Here is a 25046-nt window from a genome sequence, read left to right on the forward strand (position 1 = left end):
CTCCGTCTCTGTCCCTGCCCTGCTTGTACTCTCTGTTTCTCAAAAATGGATGAGTGAACATTAAAAACAAAAACAAAGAAACAAAAACAGACTTTTGGCCTAGCAATGCCATATAAAGGAAGTATATGGCAGTATGGAAGTATCTAAATGCTAGAGTATTCTTAGATATCACACTTAGTCTCAGTTTGCTGTTTGCTTTTATTCTCCTTTTAAACCCTTCTTAGAGAACAAGCAAGAAACCAAAATTCAATGTATATGCGTCAACTCAGTGATCTGGAATCTACTGTTTCTCAGCTACGTTCTGAATTAAGGGAAGCCAAAAGGCTGTACGAAGACAAGGTGAGATCAGATTTTGCTGCTCTGTTACCACAGACTATTATACACAGATTTAATTACACATTTTTAAATAGTTTATTTGAAAATGAGGAATCAAAGTAATATCAAATTAAAAGCAGTTTTTAAGATGGAGTAGGAGGATGCCAAATATCTATATGTTAAATTGTAAACAAGTTTAATTTAACTTGTTTGCTCAAATTAATTCATTTCTGGAAAAAGAAAGTTTTGCACACTTACAAGTAAGTTTCTAGAAACATAAGTTAAAAATAAGACCACTTAAATTATTTTTACAAGGCTTAGTTTTAACAAGTATTCTGGTACCAAGTGGTCCCCCCCTACTACTTTAGGGGCCTACCTCCTAGGTTTTACTTCAACTCCTAGTTATTAATCATCGTGTGGCTAGCAAACCAAATTAATAAGATTAGTCTAAATAAAAAATAATTAGGAAGATAAATCATCTTTCATCACACAATTCCTTTTAAAAGCAGATATTAATGAATATTTGATTTTCTGGGGGTTTTTTGTTCTCTCACTTTCCATAGCTAAAGACAAGCTATTCACTATCATTACCAACCATTTATCCAGAGCTTATGCTTGTGTTAATCTCAGGCGTTTGTAAAGCAGTGTCAGAGACCCTAAAAAATAAGCAAAGAGCTACCATCCAGAGGAGCTCATGTTCTTTATTCCATGTGAGAAAGGTGACCAACTATATATGCCTGTTTGCCGGCAACAGCACCTACTATCCCAGTGTCCTGTTTTGTGAATACCACCTTTCATCTCCAAATTGTTCCAGTTTCGCCAAAAAGTCATCCTACCTCGTAAGAGAGCCTCCAGTTCTAACCGTTGCTTTTAGCCAGTTTCTCACACCTTAGCTGATGGGGAAGAAATAGAATATAAGGAAGCTGCCAGATTTCCCCTAAAATATAGCCCAATTCTACGGGGTAACAGTACCAGAAAAACACTTCACATGGGAAGAAGCAGTTGAATATCGCAGCACTAATTCTTTTTCTTTTTTTTAAATATATGAAATTTATTGTCAGATTGGTTTCCATACAACACCCAGTGCTCATCCCAAAAGATGCCCTCTTCAATACCCATCACCTACGCTCCCCTCCTTCCCACGCCCCCCATCAGCCCTCAGTTTCTTCTCAGTTTTTAAGAGTCTCTTATGCTTTGGCTCTCTCCCACTCTAACCTCTCTTTTTTTTTTTCCTTCCCCTCCCCCATGGGTTTCTGTTAAGTTTCTCAGAATGAACATAAGAGTGAAAACATATGGTATCTGTCTTTCTCTGTATGGCTTATTTCACTTAGCATCACACTGTCCAGTTCCATCCACGTTGCTACAAAAGGCCATATTTCATTTTTTCTCACTGCCACGTAGTACTCCATTATGTATATAAACCACAATTTCTTTATCCATTCTTCAGTTGATGGACATTTAGGCTTTTTCCATAATTTGGCTATTGTTGAGAGTGCTGCTATAAACATTGGGGTACAAGTGCCCCTATGCATCAGCACTCCTGTATCCTTTGGGTAAATTCCTAGCAGTGCTACTGCTGGGTCATAGGGTAGGTCTATTTTTAATTTTTTGAGGAACCTCCACACTGTTTTCCAGAGCGGCGCAGCACTAATTCTTCCAGACATTTGCCCTCCTATGGGCAGCCCCTCATTTAATTACCGCTGTCACCCCTGTACTGGCCACAGGAGGGGGCTGTTCCTCTTTGGTTCTCGAGTGGAGTGCAAGCCCAGAATGTAATAGCGTGACCTTCATTCCCTGTGGCACAGTCAAAATAAGAATGGAAAATTTAGACATGACTTCGCTAAATTCTAAAACAATACAGAGTAACATGATACTATATAATCTCAGTTATGAGATTTAGATGCTCTTATAGCCTTGGCTTTTAAACAATTGTTGATCACTACCCACAGTAAGAAATAGCTTACCTTATGATCTATCTACTACACACATACTAACTGAAGCAACTTTCACTGAACAGTATTTACCCCGGTTACATGTGATGCTGGCTCTTCTCTGTTCTCTTCAGATGCTGATATTTTTACTCACTAAGTTGATACCATGATTCACTGGCCCCCTTGCAGTTTGAATAACACCGCCTTACTAGACTGCATGCTTAACTCTTAGCCAAAACCCTTGTGTCAAGGTCATTTCAACCACTGCCACTTAAGAGTAGCCTTCAGGAATCTTGGACTGCTTAGAGGCTAACCCAACAAACAGAAGCCCAGAGAGAAATGTTTGTTTTTTTCTGCTTCTCTGAGCCCTGCTTTTTGTGTTCTAGTTTCTTTTCTCAAAGTGAGCTTTTCCCCTGAAGGTTGATAGCAGGAATGTCCACCCCTTTCTGGGCAAACCAAGCCTGCATGAAAGGTCTTGATGTCGCCTTGCAGGATGGGCCTGCTTTCAGCACAGCATGGGGCAGAAAGAGGCTCTAGTACTTGGTCTGGTGGAGGCAGGCACATTGGCAGAAGTGAGCCCGGAAAGTCCCAGCAGTGAGAGACGAGATGGGAGAGCTGTTGTGTGATAGCCCAATCCACTGACTGATACTCAGCACTACTCAACCCATTTTGAACAGATTGAATATTCATTGTTTATTGACAGACTCTTTGAAAAGCTGTGAAGTACTAAGCAAAACTCAACTTACTTGTGTCTCCTTACATAATTTGAAAGTGCTGTATGTAGCTTTCCATTGTAACGGAAAAATGTTGCTTGGAAAAATTACCCCTCCCTAAGCTATCACCGATTGTTTGCTAATTCACATACAGTCTGTATACAGCACCATACTTGTCAACTCTAAATTTCAGCATGGTGAGAAATTTAGTTACATATAAGGAATACAAAATAGTTTATGAATTTTTATAAATATTTATCTCTTTGGCATTGTAGAAGCATAAGCATCCTGATGAATGACTGTAGACTTTTTCATATGAATGCTTTGAGGCCATATAGATATACAACGATACATATAGCAGAAGGTTAGAATAGTTACCTTATTTTGCCCTAATGTAAACAGTGGAGTGCTAATAATGTTGTTAGACTTAAGCAGTCAACATTGAATAGAAAGAAGGGTGTATGTATTAGCTTAGCTAATTTTAATCCAGATCACTGAGATTCATAACATGTTGAACCTGTGGAGTTGGTACCTAGATGGTGGTTAACTGGGCTCTCTTAATAAATAGTAACTCCCGTTAGTCAGGGAGCACTGACAGATGATTATCTGTCATCTTACTATAGAGTTGAATATACTTTGGCCTGAAATGTCATCAGTACATGGTGTAACTGAGCAGGAGAGATCAAGCTAATTAACAGAAGGATTTCATTTTGGGGGGTCCTGAAAAATTCTATTGTTACGAAATGCTTTTGTTGTAATGAATTGAATACAAAATCTAAAAACCACAAATTCTTCTGATTAATTTTTTTCATTGTCATGTACCTTGACTCTACAATGCTAAAGCCTTTGAGAACTTTAAAATCTATTTTCTACTGCTCGTGTGAACATTTTAGTATACACTATCCAAATAACAATAAGGTAAAAAAGCCAAAGAGAATAACACGTAAAAACTATGATCAAAAGTGAGATTTGTGTGAAAAGAAACATCAAAGAGTGTGCTGATACTACGCATCAACATATTTTATGAGAGACAGTATTAGTGTTTTCTCCTGAGGTCAGATTCCTTCAGAGAAAAAAAAAATCTTTATTATTTAAAAAAAAATGATGATGTGATAGGTCTGAACCAAACTTTTCTAACTAAAAAGCATAAATTGAGAGAAGACTCGTTAGGGCCATGTGTCTCTTCAGAATAACAGAAGTATTTTCATATTGATGAAAATAGACACCGTATTTCAAAGAAAATTGTAGATGTAGTTTTTATAGCTTGCATAAGTGTTCTACTGTAATTCTTTTTTTCTATTCTTCTCTTTCCATTTTAGGAGAGCCTCCAGAATCCCCCTTTACGAATTTGGACCAGTAGAAGCTGTCACTATTGGCTCTGTAGATTTGGCTTTACTCTTAACTTTCGCTTTTTGACAACAAAAATATCTCATGATCTTGACTCTAAGTTTATTTTTTCCTACTCTGAAAGCATTTGGGGCTGAATTTCGTACTCAAAAAGTAAAGATTTAGTAGCACTGGCTGGAGCTCTGTACCGTGCAGGAAGATTCTGTGCAAACATCTTTGCATAGTTCTGCCCATGCACCTCCGTGCTGACCTGCAGCGTCCCTCATTATCCAACATCTGTGCCGTCTTTGAGCACAGAACACAAAAGATACAATTTGGTGTGATTGGTAACATCTCTAAAATTACTGTAAAGATTAGAGTGAGATCCAAGTATTTGTCCAGTGATCTAAAACAAAAAGTAGATTCATAGATGGTGAAAGGGAAAACCAGTGCTGCTATGGAAAAAGAAAAGAAAAAGAAAAAAACCTTTGATATATCTCAGATGTCAGTAAATATTTATTCTGGACATTTCAAAAGGCTTCGAGGTGTTTTGTACAGCTGTTTGTATCAGCTCAGCTGCTACGTCAGTGGTTTTCCCTTTCACTCTCCATTTATCTTTGTGATTGGTTAACTAATATAAATATTTTTATTCTAAAAAGTGAAAGGTAAAAGCAGAGCTATAGCAGCTGAGTCAGTACTGACAAGTACAAAACCAATGTTCCTGCAGGGGTCTGGAGGAACTTCTGATGCTCAGTAAACTTACACGAAAGAGAAGACTTGGCTCTTTTCTTTTTCTTTGTTCCTTTCTTCCTTTCCTTTTTAAAAATTTGGCCTCATAGATTTTCACCTTCTAGTTTGAGGTTATCAAATGGTCATCCAGAACTTTTTTTTTTTAATGACAACAGACAAAATAGCAAGTCTTAATTTAAGCTTTTAAAGCACATCTACAAATACTTTGCTCAAAGAGAAAATAGTTTTATGCCAAGCTCCGACTAGAAAATGTTTGTTTTAGTCATATGAGCAACTCTTCAAGTTGAAACTGTTCTTATTAAATGTATAGCTCAAAATATGGTTTCTTTGACCATACTTTGTTTCCAAAGACAGCCGGAAATTAGAGAATTTCAGCTCTATTAATACTGTTCTTCTCGTGCAAAAAAAAAAAAAAGCCTTTGAAAGATCTTCTAGATTACTTTTTTCAAATTATAGATGAAAAAAATTGAGACTCAGAGAGGTTATGTGACAGCACCTCTACCAGAACCTAAGGTGTTTGGCTCTTAGCCTGATCATGTTGCCCCTCTGATTATATTTGTCCACCCACATAAAAGTTTGCGGGCTTTTTCGTAAGTATTCCTAATGCCATTACTAGGTGTGTGCTGACTTAGTCTTTCCCAATAGTAATAGAGCTCAAGGGATCATATCAACTGACACTGTTCATCCATTTTCCTTAGGAAGCTACTCATGCCACAGAGGTGGAGTTGTCGTATGGCTTTTTTCCATATATGCCTCCAAAGGAGTGCCAGAGTGCAAGAATTTCCTTTATAGGATTAGTAGAACCTATTAACACATTTCTGCTGTAGCCTAATGTTTTATGTATATTTCACTCTTGTGAAATACTTGTTTATATCTAACATACAGTCAAATGTAAAGCCAGTTTTAAAATATATCCGAGGCAAATATTAAAATGTATATTCCAATCCTTGCAGGCTCTGATTCTACTCTGTAGGCAAATGTGAAACTGTTTGATGAGCCTATGTAATCTACTTTTTTAAAGGTATATAATTCTGTATATACAGAAAGGTATATAAATTCTGTGGATTCATACTTAGCATTTATCAAAGAGGTAGTTGCATATATGTGTGTTCATATAAGCACTAAGTATGTGTTGAATTAGTAAATGAAGATCTTAAATGAACCTGGTCCAAGTAAAAATAGAGACTCATCAAGAAAAAATTACTCTTGCTCATATATTCTCGAAGAAATTTTAATCACAGTTCATTATCCAAACCAATAAGTTTTATTCTTGACATAATAAATCTGGAAGCCTATTGAATAGATGCCTTAGAAGTAAGAAGGAATATGTAGCATTTATGCAGATACCAGGGATTTCTTTTTACTGGTTGTGGAAGTAGTATTTTAGTGATAACACTAAGTAGCAACATGGTCCCATTATTTTAATATCTCAATACCTAAATTATGAATTTGTGTGGCTCCGCTAAAATCCAAACCTGGAGTTTCCATTGTCTGAGATCTTAACCTCAGCCTACCTTGCATATTCGATGCCTTTTATTATTGAAACTCTGATACGCTAAAACAAAATAACTCTTCTGCGTATAATGCATGTCATTTGTGTGGGCTGTATACAATGTTATTTATGCCACACCAAATCTCCTTAAGTACCAAATGACAGAACACATACTCAAAGGAGACAAACCTTGAATGGTGTGAAAAAGATTACAAACAGTGCCCATATCTAACAGCATCAAATATTTCATTTTGGCTAATTTCCCTCTTACAGTGCTACATAGATCTTAAGTTTAAAAAACTTTGCAAAACATATCATCGTAAGCTTTTATTTTTGCCCCCAAAATAATACCGCTTTCCAAAGACTGTATTTATTTTATATTCCCCACTAACATAGTCAGATTGATTTCTGCTTTCCTTCTAGATAGAAGAGCTCGAAAAGCAGTTAGTCCTTGCCAACTCTGAGCTAACTGAGGCACGGACAGAACGTGATCAGTTCAGTCAGGAATCAGGAAATTTGGACGATCAGCTTCAAAAGCTGTTGGTAAGACTATGCTCTAAATATGAATGAGATTAATTCTAAGAAGTTTCTCACCAAAATGTTTCATAAAACTGGTTTTATTTATAAAATTACAAATTTTACAAAACATTTGCGCATACATACACAACAGAATATCTTGACATTATTCAAGTTTTGAATATAAATGTTCTAAACTTTACCTATTTTGTTTTCCTTAAGCAGAACTGTTAAAGCTTATAAATTAGGTGAAGCTAGTCTTCAGTTGACCCATCTTTCAATTAGATAAATGTGTTCTACTAAACCGAGGTAGTATGGAGTGTTTGTTTTCAAGCCAAATAACATTCAAAACACAGACACGTGTGTACAGAAAATTTGACTGGAAGTTGAGGTTAAAAAAATTTATTTTAAAGAAAGGAAATAGGATCCCAATAGTAGTGAAGCAACCTGTGCCCTCTGTCAGAGGTACTGTAGGGTAAGAAATTTGGGAAAGGAGATGTTTGGTATTCCTATATGTGATATTGGCAGTACAGTAGAATACACTTCTGACTCCCAGACCCCTCTGTAGGGTATAGTGCCCTCTGCTGGTGGAGCCGTCCTTCATAGGCTGACACGGGGTTTGAGGAGCAAACGTTAAAGGTAGAGCCGGCAGCTGTGTGTGACCAGCTCCAAACCTTGGGATAGTCCTTCACATCTTTCCCTCCTATTGCATGTGTCCCCAAGTCCTCAGATCTAATTTGAAAATCTTGCAGATTGTTTGAAAGACCTTGAAAAACAAGGTCTCCCCTCCTTTTCATTCTTACCACCACTACCCCTTGGTCCAAGCCCCTCATTCAACCTGGAGCAGGGCAACGTCTCCTTACTAGGGTTCCTACCTCCAGTTTTCCCCCTCTTCGGTCTGGCCTGTAAAGTGCTGCCATACTCATCTTCTAAAATGTCACTCTGATTATGTCACTATGACTCCAAAATTATTTTCCCCATAAAAGTCAGACTCTATCTATACCTTTCAAAACAATCTGGCCACAGCTTACCTTTCCGATCCTTGCTCTCTACATGCCCCCGGTACTCCAATCAAATCACACATCCACCTTTCCAGTCCCTTCTTCCTGATCTCTGCATTTCCAAGCTGGTCATAAGGTCCGACTCAAATGCCTTCTTGAAGAATTTTGATCTCCTCAGTGATTTCTTTCTGTTTTTGCTTAGCTGGGTCTCTCTTTTTAAATTATTTATTTTAGAGAGAGAGTGTGAGCAGGGTGGGGTGGGGGAAGGAACAGAGAGAGGGGGTCAGAGGATCAGAGAGAGAGGGGCTCTGACAGCACAGAGCCCAATATGGGGCTTGAACTCATGAACCAGGAGATCATGACCTGAGCTGAAGTCGGATGCTTAACTGAGCCACCAGGTGCCCTGCTTAGCTGTGTCTCTTTAATGACAAACCACTTCCAGTTTTTTGCGTCTGTGTCTTCCTTTTTCCTTTGTCTTTGTTTCTCCCATTATACTGAGTTTTCGCTGTCAGTAAACACTATGTATTTTTTTTTAGCTGTGGAAGAGGAACAGAATTCTGTTTACAGCCAACTGCTCCTCCCCTCTCAGTACCAAACGCTGTTCTGCCATTTCTGAAGCAGTTGACCAAAGACTGTTGCTATTCTTTCAAGCTTTTGAACATTTCTTTATTACAGGAGCACACTTGGTGTGAGGCATAATGCCTTTGCTAGAAAACCCAAACCTTAAAAACAGGAGGACTTTAAAAATCTACTGTGTTCTCCTTTTAGTTTTATATTATTTGGGGACTAGTCCATTGAGATTTACTTGTGATGCTAGAAATTACAAGTAAGCGAACTGCTACCATGTTCTTCTAGGAAATAGTTGTCCTTAAGCCATTAAAAAAAAAAAAAAAACAAGATTCCAAAACCAGAGGCTTCTCAAATCATATAAAAATTCCAAAGGTGATATAAGGAAAATAAGAGTTTTTCTTGAATTATTTAATACAAATCGGGGGACGCACCTCACTTCTTATAGGCTGATCTGCATAAAAGAGAGAAGGAGCTGAGTCTGGAGAAGGAGCAGAATAAGCGGCTGTGGGACCGGGACACGGGCAACAGCATCACCATTGACCACCTGCGGCGGGAGCTGGATGACAGGAACATGGAGTTGCAGCGCCTGGAAGCCCTCCTCAAGGCCATGAAGAGCGAGTGTCAGGGCCAGATGGAGCGGCAGGTCAGGCACGGCCCGGGATGGCTTCCCCAGGCTCTTCTCAGGGAAAAATGTGTGTTGGTAGAGCCTTAAAAAAAAAAAAAAAGTATGGGCCTAGGAACAGCTCTGAAATAGAGCTATGGATTCTTTGAGCAAGTCATAAAAACCTGTTGCTTATTTCTATATTTTTGACCACTGATTAAATTAAAATGTTAAGCTTTATCTCCTTTCCGTTCATTGTTGACTAATGAAATTCCCATCCAGTTGCCTTTTTATTTTCACGTACACATTGGCAACCTAATAGCTGCTTATTTCAGAAAAGCGTCAAACCATAGGGACATCTAGGGAACAGCAGGGTTGAAGGTTTCCATCATGTCTTCTGGTTTTGGTTTTCCCCCACACTGATTGGTGCGCAAGATGGATCAAGACTGATAGATGCACAAGACGGTTGCACTGCATTTCAGGGCGGCAGTAACAAAACGTTGAATGCTTTATTAACAGCACCATGCCTTTGGTACCGAAGGGACATGGTTCTAGGGCCACTTATTGCCACAGAGACATAAAAAGCATCCCACAAAAGCCTAAGTTCCCCCAAATGTGAAAGCAAACCAAAGAGACCAGCCTTGGCTTAAAATCCAGGCAAAGCCATTTTCCTACTCTTTGGCCCAAGCTGAGCAAGAAGAAAGGTGACAGGAGACACTGGGAGTTAGATTCTTAACTCTTTTCCAAACAAGACCTGAGAAGGTAAGTGCATGTTGCATACAAGCCGTTACTCACTTTTCCCTCAGGGGTAGAATTCAGGGGCACATTGGAGGGAAATCGTGAGGAAGGGCAGTTATCATCCTACCATGCTTCCCCCTATCGCCAGTGTTATCCTAAGTTAAATTGTTACAGAAAACATCCTCAGAGGAAACTTCCCAAGCTCCCACACTAGAAAGCCATTCTGGAGGAGCACTGTTCCTTAATGAAGTTCTCTCCACCTTGGTCTAATTAACTGTATTTGGTCTGTGGCCTGTACAGAGTTCTGGCAGCAAAACAGCTTGAGTTAGTCTAAGTAGATATTATCTGAGTCATGATTTCATGTTTGTGAGCTAGCTTGTTATATCTCTTGAGGGTGCCTCTACCTATCTGCCCAAATCCATGAAATTTTCTTTAACAATCAGATGGCGGCAATTCAGGGAAAGAATGAAAGTCTAGAAAAAGTGTCCTCCCTGACTGCTCAGCTTGAATCCACCAAAGAGATGCTCCGAAAAGTGGTCGAAGAGTTGACCGCCAAGAAAATGACCCTGGAGAGCTCAGAGAGGACCGTTTCGGACCTGACAGCTTCCCTCCAGGAAAAAGAGAGAGCCATCGAGGCTACCAATTCGGAGATCACAAAGCTGCGCTCCCGGGTGGACTTGAAATTGCAGGAGCTGCAGCACCTGAAGACGGAGGGAGATCACCTCAGAAACGTGCAGACGGAGTGTGAGGCCCTCAGGCTCCAGATGGCAGAGAAGGACAAGGTGATCGAGATTTTGCGACAGCAGATCGAAAACATGACACAGCTGGTTGGCCAGCATGGACGAACGGCTGGTGCCATGCAAGTGGAAAAGGCTCAGCTCGAAAAGGAGATCAATGATAGGAGACTGGAGCTACAGGAATTCAAGGTCTGTAGAGATTTTTTTGTGGCTTAGCTTCTGAAATAGCTTTCCCCTCATTAAGGAAGTTTGACTCAAGTCACTGAAGAGGGGCTCTGTGAAGAGGGCCTGTGAACCCTCTAGCTTGTTTGAAACTAATTGTGTCTGAGTGCATCTGTGTGTTTTTGTGAGAAAGGATCCATACTTTTATTAGATTCCAGAAGGAGTGGGTGGCCCCAAACTGGTTCAGGACTACTGATATGAAAGAGAAAAAAAATCAGAAAATCCAGGTTCCTCATGAAGCCATTTCTGATCCCACAGTTTGAAGTATTTTCTCCCTCTTCAGATAGACCCATCTTTGAATCCCATCTCTCACCACTCAATGACTATAAAACACTGCATTGTTCACTAAATCTTGGCCTCCATATCTGTAAAAAAAAAAAAGAACAGCTAACATATTTTGTAATATGAGTTTCAGTTGTGCAATATAGTGATTCAGCACTTCCATACATCACCCGATGCTCATCACACCAAGTGCCCTCCTTAATCCCCATCACCCGTTTAACCATCCCCCTCATCCACCTCCCCTCGGGTAACCATCAGTTTGTCCCCATACTTAAGAGTCTATTCTTGCTTTGTCTTTCTCTCTCTCTCTCTCTTTTTCCCCCCTTTCTTTTGTCAGATTCCACATATGAGGGAAGTCAATATCTGTCTTTCTCTGACTGATTTATTTTGCTTAGTGTGTAATACTTTCTAGCTTCATCCATGTCGTTGCAAAATGGCAAGATTTCATTCTTTTTATGTCTGAGTAATATTCCATTGTATGTATATTTCACATTTCTTTATCCATTCATCAATCGATAGACACTTGGGCTGTTTCCATAACTTGGCTATTGTAGATCATGCTTCTGTAAACTTAGGGGCACATGTATCCCTTTGAATTAGTATTTTTTTATTCTAAATTTTTTTTTTGTTTCTTTTGAGATAGAGCATGCAAGTGGGGAAGGGGCAGAGAGAGAGAAAATCCCAAGCAGGCTCTGCACTGTCAGCTCAGAGCCCAATGTGGGGCTCAAACTCACAAACCTTGAGATCATGACCTGGGTTGAAACCAAGGGTTGGGACGCTTAACTAACTGAGCCACCCAGGTGCTGCTAGTATTTTTGTATTCTTTGGGTAAATACACAGTAGGGCAATTGCTCTATGTAGGGTGGTTCTATTTTTTTTTTAACTTTTTGAGAAACTTCTGTACTGTTTTCCACAGTGGCTGCACCAGTTTGCATTCCCACCAACAGTGCTTGGTGGCAGAAGTTGTGCATGTGCATTTTTAACCCACTTTAAAAGACTGGGATTTCTTGAACAGGTGCTGGCAAGGATGTGGATAAAAAAGAACCCTCATGCACTGTTGGTGGGAATGCAAACTGGTGCAGCCACTGTGGAAAACAGTATAGAAATTCTTCAAAAAGTTAAAAGTAGAACTACCCTATGATCCAGAAATCTTACTACTGAGTATTTACCCAAAGAATACAAAAACACTCATTCAAAGGGATACATCCATCCCTGTATTTATGGCAGCATCATAAATATATAAATAATACATATTGATGAATGGATAAAGAAAATGTGATATATACATACAATGGAATATTACTCAGCCATAAAAAAGAACGAAATCTTGCCATTTGCAATGACACGGATGGAGCTAGAGAATATTATGCTAAACAAAATAAGTCAGAGAAAGACAAATATTATATGCTTTCACCTATATGCAGAATTTAAGAAATAAAATGAGAAAGGGGAAAAAAAAGAGACATACAAAGCAAGAACAGACTCTTATGTAAGGAGAACAAACTGATGGTTACCAGAGGGGAGGTCAGTGGGTGATGGGTTAAATAGGTGGTGGGATTAAGGAGAGCACTTGTCATGATGAGCACTAGGTGTCATAGGCAAGTGTTGAATCACTATATTGTACACCTGAAACTAATACAATACTGTATGTTAACTAACTGAAATTAAAATTAAAAAAAGAAAATAAAAAAAAAAGAAAGGGGTACCTGAGTGGCTCAGTCGGTTGAACATCTGACTTCGACTCAGGTCATGATCACATGGTTTGTGAGTTTTAGCCCCAAATTGGGCTCTCTGCTGTCAGAGCAGATCCTGCTTTGGATCCTCTGTCCCCCTCTCTGCCCCTCCTCCACACGCATGCACTCTCTCTCGCAAAAATAAACATTAAAAAAAAAAGACAAAGAAAAGAATAAACAAAAGACCCCCAATAACTTTACTTGGTTACTAGAGGCTTAAATGAGAAAATATGTATCAAGGACTTAGCCTAATTCCAGGTGTACAGAAGATGTTTAGTAAATGTTCCCTTCCCCCATCCCATTCTCCTTCAGAACCTTATCGCTCTTTATCTCTATCTGTCACAACCTGGTCACATTCTCTGTTGCACTGAGTGGGTTTAAACAACAGTGTCCCCTCATCCCCATAAGACAGCAGACTCTTCACAGTAGGATACACATCTTTTTCATTTTTGTACCCCCTGCCCTGTATTTTTATGCATTGCACCCAGCAGGTACTCAAATATATGATTGGATGAATTGTAAAATTTGATATCCCAAGCTTTACATCACCTGTATCTCTGACTTGGTGAGTAAAAGGAGACAAATCACATAAACCTTAGATGACTCAGTTTCCTCATTCTAAAAGTAGGGCCAATGATAGTTACTTAATCTTATGGAAATATACAGGTTCATTGCATAAAGAACTGTGCTTAAGTTTTCTTGATTATAAAATTGTTTTGATTTCCTAGTGTTTAAGTTTTTACTTGATTATATCATGAGGATATTTTATGATGGTCAAATTCACCATGAAAGAGATTTATAAAAAGGCTTCTCAATGGCCAGTGTTTACAATGAAAACTTTAGATAGGTTTACAGACCTACTAGAGGAGAAAAGAAGATTGTTGTACCTTTTGTTAAGGAAAAAAGAGACTTGTACCCTATAATTGTTGAGTCTTATACCCTAAAAATTAAATTTAATCTTCACAAAAACCTAATGAGGTGGGCATGTTGTTATCCCATCTTAAAGATGCGGAAGCTGAGACAGAGAGACTCAATAACTTACCTGAGAGCAACACTACCTTGGGATTTGACCCTAGGCAGTCTATGAGTAAATATTATATAGGGCAGTGCTTCTCAGTCAGAACCAGAGTCACCTGGAGGGCTTGTTAAAACACAGACTGCTGAGCCCCACCCCAGGGTTTCTGATACAGTAGGTTTAGGATGAGGCCGGAGACTCGGTGTTTTTAGATACATTTCCAGACAGCACACATCACCTTCTAGTATCAGAGTGGCCCCAGAGCAGCGTGGATCTCTGTGACCGCGGTGGCTCAGGAAGACTTCATAGAGAAGCGGGGACTTGAAATAGGCAAAGAGGAGGAATGAGGTATTTCTAGGAAGGGGAAGTTCAGTGTGTGCTTCAGCCTAGAGATGGTGTGAGAGCCATTAAGGGTTTTGGATAGAGAAGAGGAGGTGACACGACAAAGGCCATGTTGGGGTAGATTAACAGGGCAAAGTTTGGACAGAGAATTCAAAGATAGATCGGAGAGGGTGGAAACTAGTTTTCAGTTCCCAAACGTGGAGCAGGAGCAGCTTCAGGGAAATTCCTCCAGTGAGAAGAGCTTCACACAGGCACAGAGGATGTAGGTAGAAACCTGAGCTTTACTGCCACAACCATTTCCCTCCACAGCCCAAGCAGCAGAAGGGAGGGGAATCCGAGCCCCAGAACATGTGGTTTCTCTCACCTCTTCAGGCTGGGTCCTGCACACACTGACAGCACAGAACCAGGATGAGCTGCGGGCCCTCAAAGCCGGATCCTTTCTGAAAAGGCTAAGAAAGGACTGAAAGTCCATCAGCTGATTCCATGAGGTGGAACAGGATAGCATATGCCCAACACATGTGATGCCTCAGGCTGTCCCAGGGATTGTGCAGTGAGAGAGGCCTGTGCTCTCCACCAGTCCTTTCTGAAGCAGCTGGAAGCCTGTTACCTGTTTACATTGCAAACACAGCATTGGCCTCTACATTGCAAACACAGCATTGGCCTCTAAGTAGCATTAGCTACTGTGCAAACTGCATTAGCTAATATTATATTTCTGGATGACAGGTCTTACTTTGGGGGAACAATCTGGTGACCAAAAAGTAAGTTGTTTTTTTTTTTTAACGGTGTTAACTTGGAAGGATCTAAGCCTGCTCTGTCCACTAGAAATTACATGAGCCACATATAGAATTTTTAAATTTTTTAGTAGACACTTGAAAAGAAACAGATGGAAGGACTTTTATTTAACCAATATATGTCAAATATGGTGATATTTTTATATTGCGATCAATGTAACAAATTATTGAGGTATTTTACATTGTCTTTTAATATGAAGTCCTTGAAATCCAGTGCGTTTTCCACTTGTAGCACATGTCCCCTTAGATTAGCTACATTTCAGGTGCTCGATGGTCACATGTGGGTATTGCAGACCTAGGTCCTGGTAAAGGGGTTTCATCCTAGGAAGGCTTACCAATACAGAGACCAGTTAAGAGGCAGTTGTAGGAATCCACATGAGAGGCGAGGATAATCCGCATTGCCTAGGGAAGGATTTGGAGAACAGTTGAGTATAGGGGTTAGGAGAAAGGGACAGACATAGCAGACTTTGAGATTTCAAACTTAAGTGCCTGACTCAGAGTAGGCGGTGCCCCTACAGAAGGATGGGGAAGAAGTCCAGAGAAAAAGCCTTCTGTAAGAAATAGGAGTGGTTTGGTCAGAGTTTGCAGAGGCATACCAAGCTGGGAACTTCTGACAGCTGGAAATGCAAAATCAGACTTTCCATATTGCTATTACCTGTTTCACCCAAGGACCAGATCCAGCCACCACCTCACTCACTTGCTCTTGCAACTGCCTACTCATTGGTCTCCCTGCTTCCCCTACTACCTCCACCCCCCACTACTGTTTATGCTTCACACAGGAACCAGAATCCTATTTTAAAGCGTTACATCACTCCCATGCTCAAAACTGTCCAACAGCTTCTTATCTCACTCAGAATGAACTCTCACATCCTTACACTGCCTCTAAGGTCAGTCTTACCCACGGCTCCCTCCCTGACTTCATCTCCAACTCCTTTTTTCCCCCATGCTCAGTCCGCTCCAGTGTAGAGCAGGAGAAATCCTTCTCCTTCTGTCTTTCTGAATTCTCGCTCGGTTGAACCCCTGAAACCAAGGCAGATCAACAAGAAAAGAACAAACAGAAGTTTATTAATACATATATCTCATATATACAAGGGAGAAGCCCAGGGAAATGAGTAACTGAGAGGTGGCTTGGAATTCAGTCTTAGGGGCACTTGGGTGGCTCAGTCAGTGAAGCATCCAACTCTTGATCTAGGCTTTTTTTTTTTTTTTGTGGTTTTGGTATATTTATTTTTTTTTTATTTTTTTATTTTTTTTTTTTCTGAAATTTATTGACAAATTGGTTTCCATACAACACCCAGTGCTCATCCCAAAAGGTGCCCTCCTCAATACCCATCACCCACCCTCTCCTCCCTCCCACCCCCCATCAACCCTCAGTTTGTTCTCAGTTTTTAACAGTCTCTTATGCTTTGGCTCTCTCCCATTCTAACCTCTTTTTTTTTTTTTTTCCTTCCCCTCCCCCATGGGTTCCTGTTAAGTTTCTCAGGATCCACATAAGAGTGAGACCATATGGTATCTGTCTTTCTCTGTATGGCTTATTTCACTTAGCATCACACTCTCCAGTTCCATCCACGTTGCTACAAAAGGCCATATTTCATTTTTTCTCATTGCCATGTAATATTCCATTGTGTATATAAACCACAATTTCTTTATCCATTCATCAGTTGATGGACATTTAGGCTCTTTCCATAATTTGGCTATTGTTGAGAGTGCTGCTATGAACATTGGGGTACAAGTGGCCCTATGCATCAGTGCTCCTGTATCCCTTGGATAAATTCCTAGCAGTGCTATTGCTGGGTCATAGGGTAGGTCTATTTTTAATTTTCTGAGGAACCTCCACACTGCTTTCCAGAGTGGCTGTACCAATTTGCATTCCCACCAACAGTGCAAGAGGGTTCCCGTTTCTCCACATCCTCTCCAGCATCTATAGTCTCCTGATTTGTTCATTTTGGCCACTCTGACTGGCGTGAGGTGATACCTGAGTGTGGTTTTGATTTGTATTTCCCTGATAAGGAGCGACGCTGAACATCTTTTCATGTGCCTGTTGGCCATCCGGATGTCTTCTTTAGAGAAGTGTCTATTCATGTTTTCTGCCCATTTCTTCACTGGGTTATTTGTTTTTTGGGTGTGGAGTTTGGTGAGCTCTTTATAGATTTTGGATACTAGCCCTTTGTCCGATATGTCATTTGCGAATATCTTTTCCCATTCCGTTGGTTGCCTTTTAGTTTTGTTGGTTGTTTCCTTTGCTGTGCAGAAGCTTTTTATCTTCATAAGGTCCCAGTAATTCACTTTTGCTTTTAATTCCCTTGCCTTTGGGGATGTGTCGAGTAAGAGATTGCTACGGCTGAGGTCAGAGAGGTCTTTTCCTGCTTTCTCCTCTAAGGTTTTGATGGTTTCCTGTCTCACATTTAGGTCCTTTATCCATTTTGAGTTTATTTTTGTGAATGGTGTGAGAAAGTGGTCTAGTTTCAACCTTCTGCATGTTGCTGTCCAGTTCTCCCAGCACCATTTGTTAAAGAGGCTGTCTTTTTTCCATTGGATGTTCTTTCCTGCTTTGTCAAAGATGAGTTGGCCATACGTTTGTGGGTCTAGTTCTGGGGTTTCTATTCTATTCCATTGGTCTATGTGTCTGTTTTGGTGCCAATACCATGCTGTCTTGATGATGACAGCTTTGTAGTAGAGGCTAAAGTCTGGGATTGTGATGCCTCCTGCTTTGGTCTTCTTCTTCAAAATTCCTTTGGCTATTCGGGGCCTTTTGTGGTTCCATATGAATTTTAGGATTGCTTGTTCTAGTTTCGAGAAGAATGCTGGTGCAATTTTGATTGGGATTGCATTGAATGTGTAGATAGCTTTGGGTAGTATTGACATTTTGACAATATTTATTTTTCCAATCCATGAGCAGGGAATGTCTTTCCATTTCTTTAAATCTTCTTCAATTTCCTTCAGAAGCTTTCTATAGTTTTCAGCATACAGATCCTTTACATCTTTGGTTAGATTTATTCCTAGGTATTTTATGCTTCTTGGTGCAATTGTGAATGGGATCAGTTTCTTTATTTGTCTTTCTGTTGCTTCATTGTTAGTGTATAAGAATGCAACTGATTTCTGTACATTGATTTTGTATCCTGCAACTTTGCTGAATTCCTGTATCAGTTCTAGCAGACTTTTGGTGGAGTCTATCGGATTTTCCATGTATAATATCATGTCATCTGCAAAAAGCGAAAGCTTGACTTCATCTTTGCCAATTTTGATGCCTTTGATTTCCTTTTGTTGTCTGATTGCTGATGCTAGAACTTCCAGCACTATGTTAAACAGCAGCGGTGAGAGTGGGCATCCTTGTCGTGTTCCTGATCTCAGGGAAAAAGCTTTCAGTTTTTCCCCGTTGAGGATGATGTTAGCTGTGGGCTTTTCATAAATGGCTTTTATGATCTTTAAGTATGTTCCTTCTATCCCGACTTTCTCAAGGGTTTTTATTAAGAAAGGGTGCTGGATTTTGTCGAAGGCCTTTTCTGCATCGATTGACAGGATCATATGGTTCTTCTCTCTTTTTTTGTTAATGTGATGTATCACGTTGATTGATTTGCGAATGTTGAACCAGCCCTGCATCCCAGGAATGAATCCCACTTGATCATGGTGAATAATTCTTTTTATATGCCGTTGAATTCGATTTGCTAGTATCTTATTGAGAATTTTTGCATCCATATTCATCAGGGATATTGGCCTGTAGTTCTCTTTTTTTACTGGGTCTCTGTCTGGTTTAGGAATCAAAGTAATACTGGCTTCATAGAATGAGTCTGGAAGTTTTCCTTCCCTTTCTATTTCTTGGAATAGCTTGAGAAGGATAGGTATTATCTCTGCTTTAAACGTCTGGTAGAACTCCCCTGGGAAGCCATCTGGTCCTGGACTCTTATTTGTTGGGAGATTTTTGATAACCGATTCAATTTCTTCGCTGGTTATGGGTCTGTTCAAGCTTTCTATTTCCTCCTGATTGAGTTTTGGAAGCGTGTGGGTGTTCAGGAATTCGTCCATTTCTTCCAGGTTGTCCAATTTGTTGGCATATAAGTTTTCATAGTATTCCCTGATAATTGTTTGTATCTCTGAGGGATTGGTTGTAATCATTCCATTTTCATTCATGATTTTATCTATTTGGGTCATCTCCCTTTTCTTTTTGAGAAGCCTGGCTAGAGGTTTGTCAATTTTGTTTATTTTTTCAAAAAACCAACTCTTGGTTTCGTTGATCTGCTCTACAGTTTTTTTAGTTTCTATATTGTTTATTTCTGCTCTGATCTTTATTATTTCTCTTCTTCTGCTGGGCTTAGGCTGCCTTTGCTGTTCTGCTTCTAGTTCCTTTAGGTGTGCTGTTAGATTTTGTATTTGGGATTTTTCTTGTTTCTTGAGATAGGCCTGGATTGCAATGTATTTTCCTCTCAGGACTGCCTTTGCTGCGTCCCAAAGCGTTTGGATTGTTGTATTTTCATTTTCGTTTGTTTCCATATATTTTTTAATTTCTTCTCTAATTGCCTGGTTGACCCACTCATTCGTTAGTAGGGTGTTCTTTAACCTCCATGCTTTTGGAGGTTTTCCAGACTTTTTCCTGTGGTTGATTTCAAGCTTCATGGCATTGTGGTCTGAAAGTAAGCATGGTATAATTTCAATTCTTGTAAACTTATGAAGGGCTGTTTTGTGACCCAGTATATGATCTATCTTGGAGAATGTTCCATGTGCACTCGAGAAGAAAGTATATTCTGTTGCTTTGGGATGCAGAGTTCTAAATATATCTGTCAAGTCCATCTCATCCAATGTCTCATTCAGGGCCCTTGTTTCTTTATTGACCGTGTGTCTAGATGATCTATCCATTTCTGTAAGTGGTGTTTAAAGTCCCCTGCAATTACCACATTCTTATCAATAAGGTTGCTTATGTTTATGAGTAATTGTTTTATATATTTGGGGGCTCCGGTATTCGGTGCATAGACATTGATAATTGTTAGCTCTTCCTGATGGATAGACCCTGTAACTATTATATAATGTCCTTCTTCATCTCTTGTTACAGCCTTTAATTTAAAGTCTAGTTTGTCTGATATAAGTATGGCTACTCCAGCTTTCTTTTGGCTTCCAGTCGCATGATAAATAGTTCTCCATCCCCTCACTCTCAATCTAAAGGTGTCCTCAGGTCTAAAATGAGTCTCTTGTAGACAGCAAATAGATGGGTCTTGTTTTTTTATCCATTCTGATACCCTATGTCTTTTGGTTGGCGCATTTAATCCATTTACATTCAGTGTTATTATAGAAAGATACGGGTTTAGAGTCATTGTGATGTCTGTATGTTTTATGCTTATAGTGATGTCTCTGGGACTTTGTCTCACAGGGTCCCCCTTAGGATCTCTTGTAGGGCTGGTTTAGTGGTGACAAATTCCTTCAGTTTTTGTTTGTTTGGGAAGACCTTTATCTCTCCTTCTATTCTAAATGACAGACTTGCTGGATAAAGGATTCTTGGCTGCATATTTTTTCTGTCTAGCACCCTGAAAATCTCTTGCCAATTCTTTCTGGCCTGCCAAGTTTCAAAAGAGAGATCAGTCACGAGTCTTATAGGTCTCCCTTTATATGTGAGGGCACGTTTACCCCTTGCTGCTTTCAGAATTTTCTCTTTATCCTTGTATTTTGCCAGTTTCACTATGATATGTCGTGCAGAAGATCGATTCAAGTTACGTCTGAAGGGAGTTCTCTGTGCCTCTTGGATTTCAATGCCTTTTTCCTTCCCCAGTTCAGGGAAGTTCTCAGCTATGATTTCTTCAAGTACCCCTTCAGCACCTTTCCCTCTCTCTTCCTCCTCTGGGATACCAATTATGCGTATATTATTTCTTTTTAGTGTATCACTTAATTCTCTAATTTTCCCCTCATACTCCTGGATTTTTTTATCTCTCTTTTTCTCAGCTTCCTCTTTTTCCATAACTTTATCTTCTAGTTCACCTATTCTCTCCTCTGCCTCTTCAAGCCGAGCTGTGGTGGTTTCCATTTTGTTATGCATTTCGTTTAAAGCGTTTTTCAGCTCCTCGTGACTGTTCCTTAGTCCCTTGATCTCTGTAGCAAGAGATTCTCTGCTGTCCTGTATACTGTTTTCAAGCCCAGCGATTAATTTTATGACTATTATTCTAAATTCACTTTCTGTTATATTATTTAAATCCTTTTTGATCAGCTCATTAGCTGTTGTTATTTCCTGGAGATTCTTCTGAGGGGAGTTCTTCCGCTTGGTCATTTTGGATAGTCCCTGGCGTGGTGAGGACCTGCAGGGCACTTCCCCTGTGCTGTGGTGTATAACTGGAGTTGGTGGGCGGGGCCGCAGTCAGACCTGATGTCTGCCCCCAGCCCACCGCTGGGGCCACAGTCAGACTGGTGTGAGCCTTCTCTTCCCCTCTCCTAGGGGCGGGATTCACTGTGGGGTGGTGTGGCTCGTCTGGGCTACTTGCACCCTGCCAGGCTTGTGATGCTGGGGATCTGGCGTATTAGCTGGGGTGGGTAGGCAAGGTGCTCGGGGGCAGGAGGGGCAGGCTTAGATCGCTTCTCCTTAGGTGATCCACTTCAGGAGGGGCCCTGTGGCAGCGGGAGGGAGTCAGATCCGCTGCCGGAGGTTTGGCTCCGCAGAAGCGCAGAGTTGGGTGTTTGTGCGGAGCGAGCAAGTTCCCTGGCAGGAACCGGTTCCCTTTGGGATTTCGGCTGGGGGATGGGCGGGGGAAATGGCGCTGGCGAGTGCCTTTGTTCCCCACCAAACTGAGCTCTGTTGTCAGGGGGCTCAGCAGCTCTCCCTCCCTTTGTCCTCCAGCCTTCCCGCTTTCCGAGCAGAGCTGTTAATTTCTGACCTCCCAGACGCTAAGCCGCGCTTGCTGTCGGAACACAGTCCGCCCGGCCCCTCCGCTTTTGCAAGCCCGACTAGGGGGCTCTGCTTGGCCGGCGAGCCGCCCCTCCGCCCCGGCTCCCTCCCGCCAGTCCGTGGAGCGCGCACCGCCTCGCCGCCCTTCCTACCCTCTTCCGTGGGCCTCTCGTCTGCGTTTGGCTCCGGCGACTCTGTTCTGCTAATCCTCTGGCGGTTTTCTGGGTTATTTAGGCAGGTGTAGATGGAATCTAAGTGATCAGCAGGACATGCGGTGAGCCCAGCGTCCTCCTAAGCCGCCATCTTGCCGCAACTCCTAGGCTTTTTTTTTTTTTAATGTTTATTTTTGAGAGAGAGAGAGAGAGAGAGAGCGCACACAAGTGAGGGAGGGGCAGAGAGAGAGAGAGAGGGAGACACAGAGTCTGAAGTAGGCTCTGGGCCCCAGGCTCCAGGCTGTCAGCTCAGATTCTGACATAGGGCTCGAACCCATGAACCATGAGACCATGACCTGAGCTGAAGTTGGACCAACTGAGGCACCCAGGCACCCTTCAGCTCAGGTCTTGAGCTCATAGTCTCGAGACTATGTTAGGCTCTGCATTGGGTGTGAAGCCTACTTAAAAAAAAAAAAAATTCAGGCTTAAATACTTAAATATCATCTTTAGCTAAAACAAACAAGGAGGTGAGAGAGGCAAGTTTTGGGAAGGTGATCAGGAGAACTATGGAGAAGAGGGATGAGGTTTATTTTGCAGATTTAAACTCTGCCTTCCCCATTGATAAGATTCTCTTATAATTTAGAGTCATCCTTTCTTTTGTGGTTCACAGAGGGAGACACCCTTACAAATGGAGACTTCCTTTGTAAATAGAAATATCCCTTAAAGGGCAATTTCTCTGTTTTCAGACCTTCTCCCATGTCTGCTGTTTCTCAAAATAATCAGCTTGAAATAATCTTTATGCCAAAGAAACATGTTTGGGGTGGCAGATTCCAGTCTCCCCCCCACCAGCCATTCTGATGGCTGTACTGTTTCCTGAACACATTCCCTGTGCCTAGAGCTGTCCCCAAGCCTGTAACATGGGTTGCTCCTTCACCTCCCTCTTTGAGGTTTCTGCTCATCAGAGAGGGTCAGGGTCCCCAAGACTACCCCCACGTTCAAACATTGGCTAGGAGGACTCCCGGGACTCAGCATAGAGTTGTGCCCATGGGTACAGTTTATTACAGTGAAAGAATAGAAGGTAAAATCAGCAAAGGGAAAAGATACATGGGAGGAAAGTAGGCCCAGGCTTCCAAAACTCCTCTCTGGCAGAGTCCGTGCAGGATGTACTTGACTCCTCCAGCAATGAGCTGTGACAGCACACACGTCAAATACTGCCAAGGAAGCTCATTGCAGACTCAGTCCCCAGGGTTTTTATACTGGGGACTGGTCACACAGACACCCGTTGCCTGGCAAGTATTCCAGTCCTTCAGAAGGAAAGCGGGTACTCAGCATAAATAATTTTGTCTGCAGAAATGGTTTAGGCACAGTGAGCTACTCTTACAGTTTGAGTGGGGACACTCTCCTAAATCCAAGTCCCCAGATACCAGCCAGGGGCCAGCCTTGTTGCAGGCTTTAATAAGAATAGCAGTTGGGCGCTTTTCTACCTGCCAACTTATCTCTTACGTGCAGAGCTCCTCCCCTGCATTCATTCTCTACCCCCTCACCTTCTTTTATTCTTTTTTTAAGTCACTTATTATTACACTATTAAATATTTGTTATCCTCTGCCTCCTCTGACTGGATTGTAAGCCCCGTGGGGACAAGGACATTGTTTGTTTTACTTCCTGTGTTTCAAGACTGGGACAGGGCAAGGCTAGTGAGGCTCCTAGGACACAGAACTCAGGGAGGCAAGTGAGGCCTCACCCCAGTCCCTGCCCTGCTGCTCTGTTCCCAACATGTAAAATAGTTCCTGCCACAAAGTAGGTGCTCAGTACGTTTGTTTTGTGTTTTTTTTTAAATGGGGGGGGGGGGGGAAGAGGAACATCTGAGTGGCTCAAACACCTGACTCGATCTCGGCTTAGGTAACGATCTCACACAGTTCAGTTCATGAGATTGAGCCCCAAGCGGGACTCTGTGCTGACAGAGAGGAGCCTGCTTAGGATTCTCTCTCTACCTCTGTCTCTGCCCCCACCCCAAGTGCACACATGCACACTCTCTCTCGCTGTTTATTTATTTAAAATAAATAAACTTAAAAAAAATAGGGATAAGAATAATGAAGGAGCTACAGCAAATGATACTGGAGATTGACACCTAAGGTTAAAAGTAAGGTAAAATATTCCTTTTGTTTTCCCATTTACTGTTGAGGTTTTATAATAAAATAGAAATTTTATATTGTAGGAAAGAGGGAAAAGATACTAAACATAGATAAGATACTAATACAATGTCAATTATAAGTACATCTACATAATTTCTTTTCTTACTCTGGCCTTTGTATTTGTCCCTATGTTTAGATTTTAAAAGATAAAAAAGATGCAAAGATACGGGAACTTGAGGCCCGAGTGAGTGACCTGGAGCTGGAAAAGGTGAAGCTGGTGAATGCAGGCTCTGAGCGGCTCCGTGCAGTGAAAGACATCAGGCAGGAGAGGGACCAGTTATTAAATGAGGTGAAGACCAGCAGGAACGAGTTGCACAGTCTTTCAGGTACGTTCCTTTGGTTCACAGTCTACTGACCGCTCAGAGCGCTGCCCTTGAGGTCCAGCATGGACGCCAGAGGGTAGCCGCGCCTCCCACGTCACCAACAGGGATAATTATGCTGCCCAGAAGTCTTGACGCCTCTCCTAGCAGAGCTCCTGTATCTTGCACTCATTAACTGTTAACATTAGTCACCTCTCAGAGTCCAGGAAATTCTTCACTGTGTTTTCAAGAAAAGGGGGAAGGAAGTGGAAACCTTGAGTCCTTTGAGTCAAATAGCTTGATCAGAAATTTCATAATGAAGCAACATATGTAACAGACTTGGCATAGATTTCTGGAAAGGAGAAATCTAAGATCTTAAATTTAAAACCAAAACACTCCTAGTTCACAATTACTGTGATACAGGTATCATTTACTTCACACACACACACACCCACACACACACACACAC

General features: G+C 41.2%; 1 protein-coding gene across 6 annotated transcripts in view; it reads left to right on the top strand.

Moving 5' to 3' along the window:
• Nucleotides 1–25046, top strand: part of CCDC158 (coiled-coil domain containing 158) — a 116280-nt gene that overhangs the window by 32253 nt on the left and 58981 nt on the right. For all 6 annotated transcript variants that reach the window (XM_043572431.1, XM_043572429.1, XM_043572426.1 and 3 more), the window contains 5 exons: nucleotides 225–339; nucleotides 6951–7070; nucleotides 9060–9257; nucleotides 10397–10879; nucleotides 24415–24604. In XM_043572431.1, the coding sequence (XP_043428366.1) occupies nucleotides 225–339; nucleotides 6951–7070; nucleotides 9060–9257; nucleotides 10397–10879; nucleotides 24415–24604 (1106 nt within the window). The remainder of the gene's footprint in view (nucleotides 1–224; nucleotides 340–6950; nucleotides 7071–9059; nucleotides 9258–10396; nucleotides 10880–24414; nucleotides 24605–25046) is intronic.

This window comes from Prionailurus bengalensis, chromosome B1 (assembly GCF_016509475.1).
Source record: "Prionailurus bengalensis isolate Pbe53 chromosome B1, Fcat_Pben_1.1_paternal_pri, whole genome shotgun sequence".
In the NCBI taxonomy this organism is placed as follows: Eukaryota; Metazoa; Chordata; class Mammalia; order Carnivora; family Felidae; genus Prionailurus; species Prionailurus bengalensis.